At 38.9% G+C, this 8265-nt stretch overlaps 1 protein-coding gene across 1 annotated transcript; it reads left to right on the top strand.

Moving 5' to 3' along the window:
* Positions 1–3053: 3053 nt before the first annotated feature.
* prkab1b (protein kinase, AMP-activated, beta 1 non-catalytic subunit, b) lies at positions 3054–8263 on the top strand. Its single transcript, XM_020631087.3, has 8 exons — positions 3054–3401; positions 3631–3764; positions 5466–5635; positions 5725–5818; positions 5950–6064; positions 6372–6505; positions 6595–6663; positions 7480–8263. Exons 2-8 carry the CDS (start codon positions 3645–3647, stop codon positions 7555–7557), a joined length of 780 nt encoding a protein of 259 aa, XP_020486743.1. The 5' UTR covers positions 3054–3401; positions 3631–3644; the 3' UTR covers positions 7558–8263.
* Positions 8264–8265: the final 2 nt, after the last annotated feature.

Below are 8265 nucleotides of genomic sequence, written 5' to 3'. Positions count from 1 at the left end.
TAAAAGCATTGCATCCTTCATGACAGAGCCACCATCTTTAAAAAGCCTTACTCAACATTACAACATTAACATTTGTATTAAATTACTGTAGGCTACATTCTGTTCTAAATTAGTACACATTTGAATAATTTAGCATACATTATGCACGTATTTGCTTTTACTTAATTACTCATGCTTAATCACTAAATATTGTGTTCTAAATAAATCCAGTATGAAACCTTTGCATTAGTCAGGGAGCGTACCCCATGTGTGACGGCTACAGTCCTCCAAGCGGGCGACCCGGGTTCGAATCCAACCTGTGGCATCTTTCCCGCATGTCATTCCCCAGTGTCTCTCTCGCTCCCTGATTTCTGACACTATCCACTGTCCTATCTCTGAAATCAAGGCGTAAAAAAAAAACCCAAAGCATAACATTTGCATTAGTTGAAGAAAATAGTACCTGTGATCAATACAGGGGATTATTTTAACCATACCTGTGTCAGTACGGGATGATGGTTAATCCATGTCATCAGTCTATACTTTTAGTGTTTTTACACATTCATGCCATTTATGATGCTCCTTTGTCTATTGATCAAAATGCAAATAAGGAAAATGCAGTTAATGGACAATTCAAGTGCTGAACACTTATTATTAACCATGAAGCCACAAAGTTTAAGCAGTAGATCCGGCCAACACATGGAGTTTTGTGTTTGGGTGGAGAAGGCATTGTGTCACATTGATAGGCCAACATGAGCCATGCAGCCAAAGCAATCCAACATTTCTCATAGTTTATGAAATTGGCTTCAATACATTAATCAGATTCCTGTCAAAGACACAAAAGTAGACATATGGGTCAAAAGTCCTAAGAAGTGATAACCAGTTCTGCTGCCTCAGTGGGATTCACATTACTCACCTTAAAGGTCCAAAAGAGCTACAACAACTATGATGGTTACAAAACTTGGTAAGATTGTTTCTTATGTCATTTTGTCTTTGGTCATGTGATCATCACAACGCATCTGTTATTTTGCACTTAAGAGCAGCAGAAGAAATTGTTTTGCCTAGTATGTTTTTCCTCCACAGCTTGTGATGTTACTATTGGAGGTTAAATAGAGGTGAAAATGTCCCGCAGAGATCAGCTCTGAGAGGCAAAAGAAGATCTGCGGGGCTGCAGGTATCCACAGCTCTGTGTGGAGGTTTTGTAAGAGCTGTGGAGTCTCACTTTACCACTGAACACATCTTGGCTAATGTGGATAAACTGTTAAGGTAAAAGGAATGACTAAGCACAGGTCTATTAAACTTGATGAAAGATGGGACCATTTGTTAATCTGAAGGCAAATAAAGGACTTGATCACTTTGTGAAACATCATATAGCTTCAGAACAGTCTAATAGAGGGGAAACTGTGCACAGATGGGAGAAATACTTGTTTTCAAATTGAAATACTGAAAGAGATAAAAAGGAAAATGGATGATAAGGGGTAAACGCTCATCCAAAATCCCTACTGACACTATTGTTTATGAAATGCTGATTGGAAAACTATGATAAATGAAAACTATGATTTAACATTTAAATGTAACTGAGGTTTTCAGTGACAGACCTTAAGAGGGATCTAAACAAGTGATTTCTGTTCAAAGTGTCTGTCTGATGTATGACACTGACTCAAATAATAAATACATGTAGCTCGTCTCTCCAACCCTGAGAGAAGAAAAAGGATGACCTTTCCTAACAGTGAAACACTGATGACTCAAATGTTGTCTTAAGTGTGTACACTTACCGACTTTAGACATGTGAATCACTTGAAATAGGATATCTGTGAGAAAGCTTCAATAGCCCTGTTTTTGCTGAACTGTAGGAATTTTAAAATGGTGTGTGGACTCTGACCAGGCCAATAAAAATACATAAAAAAAACACAGATTTATGAACCAATAGTGTACATTCAAGTAAAAAGATTCTCTATCATACGTCAGAGACAACTGGCTATAAGCTTTTCTGACAGAATGATCATGGCTGGTCATTGCCAACTTGTGCTGCTTTTGAGTGTTTAAAATGAAGCAATGTCTACTTGTGTCCCGTATCAACATGTATCTGAAGTCATCATTAAGCAAAGCTTAAGAATAGTCTGAAGATTTCATGACAAGTAGTCTACAGTCTGACGCAGGATAAATGTCAAAATAGAGGCTAATCTTAAAAAATACGTCAGATTTCTAAAATCAAATGTTCTTTTCTGTTCTCTTTTCTGTTATTTGTCTCACTTTTACATATGATCCTAAGATACTATTAGGATGAGTGGGCAACTACTAATATATGGCCTGAATTATTTTTAAAGCAGATATATATTAGCCTACATATTTCTTATCATTTGTGTCAATGATGTTTCTCTTTTTCCTAGATGACTTCAGTTTATAAACAGTTTTTTTTCCCATGTCCTCAAAGACATACTTTAGCTACTAACCTTTTTCTCATTTAAATGCCACGCTGGGAATTAAACTTGGATAAGACAGTTTAAAAACAATTTAATTATTTAAAGCCTCTGGGAGGAACTTTCGGTTTGAGTTGATTTTGGCGGCCCCTGTGGACAAAGTGCAGGGCCACGTTAAAAAAATATATTAATTTTTATCATTTAGAGATTAAACTCATAAATCTACGAGAATAAAGTCGTAAATTTACAAAAATAAAAATCTCTCCCTGCTTTCTTCCGTCAACTGCTTCACTCACAGTAAATCTTTGCAAAGGAAAACGTAAGCATGCTGTTCATCTACCATGTGGCAGTAGGCAGGCAAAAGGGCATTTAAAAAAGTAGGCTATAAAAATAATAAATGTTATCTATGGCCTTGTTTGCTCTTGTAGGTCATAATTAAACGTCAGTATTAATCTCCTCACTTTACCTTAAAACTCGTAGCCTATATCTTTTTTTAACACATTCATGTTTTCCTCCACATTCAGGCCTCCACCCTCTGCTGGTGTGTTCACAGGTTATTCGGCGTCCAAAGGGTTAAATTAAAAACTCAAGGACAGGAGGCGGAAGAGGTGTGTTTTCTTCACGACACACACACACACACACACATACACACACACACACATACACACACACACACACACATACACATACACACATATACATACACATATGCTGCTGAAGTTGCCACTAAATGGAGAAAACGCGAACGGCACAGCTGAGCTCAGGAAGGTAAACAAACACATTTGGTTAGAAGAAGGGGGAAAGAAAGAGGCATACACACATTATCGAGTCTCTGTCTGCGTTTTTAATCTGCGGGAAGCTGAAGTCTGGTCCGCCTCCGAGAGCAAAACTTGAACTCCAGTTCAAAGACGGAAACAGCAACGAGACGTTTTGAAAAGCTCAGACAGATGTAGGCTACACCAAAGCAGAGATAAGAAAGCATCAAACCTTAGCTGAACCTTTTTGGTAAGTGTATTTATCATTACAGCTGTGTAGGCTAAGGTTGCTAAAGAGAAACTTCAAAACAATCACCATTTTGTTCTTTTGTAATACACAAATGTTGATTAATAAATGACTGTGTGTGTGTGTGTGTGTGTGTGTGTGTGTGTGTGTGTGTGTGTGTGTGTGTGTGTGTGTGTGTGTGTGTGTGTGTGTGTGTGTGTGTGTGTGTGTGTGTGTGTGTGTGTGCGTGCAGCCAGCAGTAGCAGGATGGGGAACAGCAGCAGTGACCGGGGGTCCGGTGGGGGTCAGGGAGGGAAGGAGGCTCGACCCAACATCTTGATGGACAGCACAGAGGATGCAGACCTTTTCCAGAGGGAAGATCCAAAGGTACAATAACAAGTTCATAGCAGAAATGTACGTTATCAAACCAGAACCAGATGCTCTTTCAATAATCACCCACAAATCTCACATCCTTGACTGTGCCTTGAATGAGATCATCCTTCTGTTATGCATGTTTTGTACACAAACTATAACTTGCCCAGGATTAACATAAGTGTCATGAGTTTATAGACTGAGTTACATGACTTCTCTGAATCACTGGAACAGTCTGATGAAAGTAGAATTGGGGACACACAGATGCATCCCAACAAAATGGAAAGTTGGCACACCCTCTCCAAGAAAAAAAACAAGCAAAACTGACCTCAAATGAAGACTTCATGTGAATTTAATCTCATACCTTCTAATCTCATGTATCTGTATGGACCAAGCGGCAACCTCCGACCTTGAAAAATTAAGATAATTCAGAAATGCAAAATCCTGCACTTCGTTGAGTGTCTGTTTGAGGCCGGCTCCAGGAACACCAGAAGTCACATACACGCTACATCCAAAAAAAAAAGCATGGACACACACTGTACAGGGGTTAATTTAAAAATAACAGCTCCGTTTTGATTTTATAAACGATATGTGTTATCCATAGTTAGGCGCGTAGCTGACATGATTGACAGGTGGGCACAATGTAACGGTTTGTCAAGAGTCTTAAACCCCGCCTCAGCTCCAGCTCTCAGCCTGTCGTTAGGTTGACTGAAAGTTAGGCTGAAACAGGATTTCCAGCATGCTGCTGATGAGCATCCAGAACCCCCTGCTGAAACAGATGGCTGACGTCACTCAGGCTTCGTCTACTCATATTTACAGTCTGTGGTATGAACTCTGTTTTAAGTGTCAGGTTTTAATGACACATTTGGTAAATGAGTCTCTTATTGCAGCTTTATGCTAAAGCAACAAGGAGCAACTGTGACTGTAGTGTTGATGCACATGTGAGCTGGAAAGATGCTCTGTCATCTGAAATGTGAGAGCAAGGTTTGAGAAAATCCGATCTGCACAGAGAGAGAACTTTGGTCTTAAAAGGATGATGTGAGTTTTTAGCCTCTTTTGAATTTAAAGAATAATGAAAAAATGTTAAGTCTCAAGTTAGGCAGGTTTCCAAAAGCATTACAGTGAAGTGTACAAAGTAGTCACGTTTATGGGGAATGCACAATTATAATGGAACAAAATATAAAGGCAGCTCAAGGTTCACAGTGATAACCCATCTGAAGGAGGTTTTCATTCTCCACCAAGGCCACCTGGACAGAAGTTATTACATCTGGACACTTTGATGGGCTTTGTAAAATTGTTAGCAATGGTATATAAAATGTTTTTAAAGGGAAAAAAAACCCAGGGATGGTTCATTTAATCCCCTGTATGGAAAGATCTGTAGTTAAAGAGCAGTATAGTTGAAACATGGAGTACTGATTCCCTCATGTTAAGACGTGATTACTGATTTGATTTTATCCAACTTCCCTAAAGCTCCAGGAAGTAGAAACAATTTTAAAATTGTCTAAGAAGCTCGCGTATATTGTCCATTTCCGCTTAAACAGAGAAAAATGTCCGGTTTATAGAGTCTGTAAGAAAAAGTACTGCACATACCAAATCACAAGTAGCTGACTCTTCAGCTCGTCATTCATTCAGGAAGTGTGTTGGGTAAAGGAGACAGAGGCTGATGGTGTTCTTCTCATTAAAATGACAACAATACATTAATATCACTCTGTCCAGGCTCCACAGGAAATACAGGAGTTTCTGGCCTGGCAGCAGGACCTGGAAAGCGACAGCAAAAGTCCAACACAGGACAGACCCACAGTGTTCAGGTGGACGGGGGCTGCAAAAGACGTCTTTGTGTCGGGCTCATTTAACAACTGGGCCACCAAGATCCCTCTCAATAAAAGGTGGTGTGGCGTATGCAGAATATCTAAAAACACTGAGTGATCTGAGTGTGTAGATTGAAGTGTCACACATGGGTTTCTCTCCAATGCAGTCAGAAGAACTTTGTTGCGATTGTGGACCTGCCAGAGGGGGAACACCAGTACAAGTACTGTGTAGACGGTCAGTGGACTTTGGATCCTACTGGAGTGAGTGAACGTTTTTTTTTATTTTTTTTTTATAAATGCACCTTTTGAAGAGTTTATCTCCAAACAATATTCTTTCATATTGTTGAAAAAGAGTACTCTTCACTCAGATATGTGTTAATGCTCTCTCTCAGGCAGTGATGACGTCTAAGACTGGAACTGTTAATAACGTCATCAATGTGAAGAGAACTGACTTTGAGGTCTTTGATGCCCTCAGGATCGACTCACAGGAAACTGCAGATATCTCAGGTAGTGACACCTGTATTTATTCATTAACAATAACTATTGTAAGAGTGCTTTGTTGTTGTTTAATACGTGATAATATCTGACACAAACACCAGAGGGCATATGAGTAAAAAGAGACTTGTGTTTGTGACAGTTTCTATATTAATGCTATGTAGTAAATAAATGCATTTAAAGTAGTAAAGTTACATTTCAAAGTTAATATAAAACACAGTATCCGGATAATATGAAGAATGAGTTTTGACCTCAAAGCTTATACCTTAATAATTAGCAAACCTAAAGTCTTAAATTTGCGTCCTGTGATAATTCCCAGACTTGTCCAGCTCCCCTCCCGGCCCGTACCAACAGGATGCATATGTTACCAAAGCAGAAGACAAGATCAAGAGTCCTCCCATCCTACCTCCACACCTGCTGCAGGTGCTGCTCAACAAGGACACCGGTATCTCTGTAAGTAGTACAGTTGTGAAGCTGGAACACATGACTTAGTGACAGCGTGCAGTTTAATACAATTCACCCTCTCTCTCAATCTTCATCAGTGTGACCCGACGCTGCTTCCAGAGCCCAACCATGTGATGCTCAACCACCTGTACGCACTCTCCATCAAGGTAACACAGCTTTCTATTGCATATCGCTATTTTATTTTTTATTTCACTGAGGAGGAAATTCAGAGTAAACTTGATCTGTGTGTAAGACAAAACATTTCAGACAACACTAAATGGATTTTAAACAAACTATCAGAAATGTTCAAACCATTGTTAGGCATGAAGAGGGATAAATAAGTGCTTGATGGCTCTGTGTTTTTAGATGCTTATGATACATGCTGAAACTAACACTGATGCCTATATGTGAGTTACATAAGCAAACAAGACCATCAGCAACAAGATGGATTATTTCTATTTAGAAATTCTTAATGTCCAAAACAGCTGCTGGGTGTATGTGTCACACAAAGAGGTAAACAGCAGACTTAGAAACAGCTGTTTTTTCTTCACTTTTCCATAACAATGATTTCAAACTTACTGATGCATTTGACTGTTAAAAAAAAAGCAGGGGGAGATTTTCGCTAGAATTCAAGGTCAGAGTTAAAAAAGCCCATCCCACACATGTGAAGGACAGAATCAGCAAAGAGATGAGTTGTATGTTCTGTCCACAGGGGGCGCCAAAATCACCACAAAACCAAAGTTTTTCACAGGAGCTTTTAACAATAAACTGTAGTGATTTTAGTCTTCATCCTCTTGTATATATCGATGACTTTTCCCCTAATTTTCAGTTGTACAAATCGTTTCTTCTCATTTTAATCAATATCCAAAATGCTGTAGTTTTTTTGGACAGTAAACGACAAATGCTTTACACATTTTTCAAATGAGATCTTGAAAACTCGATCTGTAAACTTTGTTAATCCTCTCCGTGCTCTTGTCTTTCAGGACGGGGTGATGGTTCTCAGTGCAACACACAGATACAAAAAGAAGTACGTCACTACTCTTCTGTACAAGCCAATATGATCCACACAGCAGTGACCCAGACTATTATTTTAATTATTCATCTGTTGTTGTACACAGCTGCTACTTTGATTGTTTCTGCTTTGTATAATACTGTAATCTCCCTTTTTTTTTTTTTCAAACTTGGCTCGTATTTTAGTGAGTTGCCTCATAATGTTTGTTTCTGTAGGATCCATCCATAACTCAAGTCTGAAGCTTCAGTTCTTATGATCTGTCTAAAACTCTAAAGTAACATGCCAGTAATCTTTTCATTCCTACCTCTTTGAACCTGCACGTGTCAATAGACTTTTAGTTGATAAAGAGACCAAACACACGGTGCACCTCTAAAAAAGTAAACCAGCCTTTGTACTAAGCCTAAGTGTGGCTTTGCATGTTGAAGTGACCTGCAGTTACGTTTGTAAGAAGCCAAAGCACCAAGCGAGGCTTCCCACGTTAAAGTGAGCTGGAGTTTTAAAGAGACAGCTAGTGGAAAAATATGAAGGTGTAGTGGTGAGACAAACACAGCTGCAACCTCTCCTACACCAGCTTTGCATATGTGAGCAAACAGATACAAGGACACAGAGAAACACAATCAATGAGGGTCTCACTCTGTCTGTTTTATTTCCAGTCATGCCTTTTATTTTTTACCAAATCAAACTTCTTCTTAATCAAATGTTGTTAAAACATTATGAAGAAATAAAAGTTTTAAAGATACATGTTAGAAACCCAACA

The sequence above is a fragment of the Labrus bergylta genome, chromosome 2 (genome assembly GCF_963930695.1).
Source record: "Labrus bergylta chromosome 2, fLabBer1.1, whole genome shotgun sequence".
Classification (NCBI taxonomy): Eukaryota; Metazoa; Chordata; class Actinopteri; order Labriformes; family Labridae; genus Labrus; species Labrus bergylta.
Note: the sequence above shows the minus strand (reverse complement) of the source record. Positions and strands in the feature narration are given on the sequence as shown.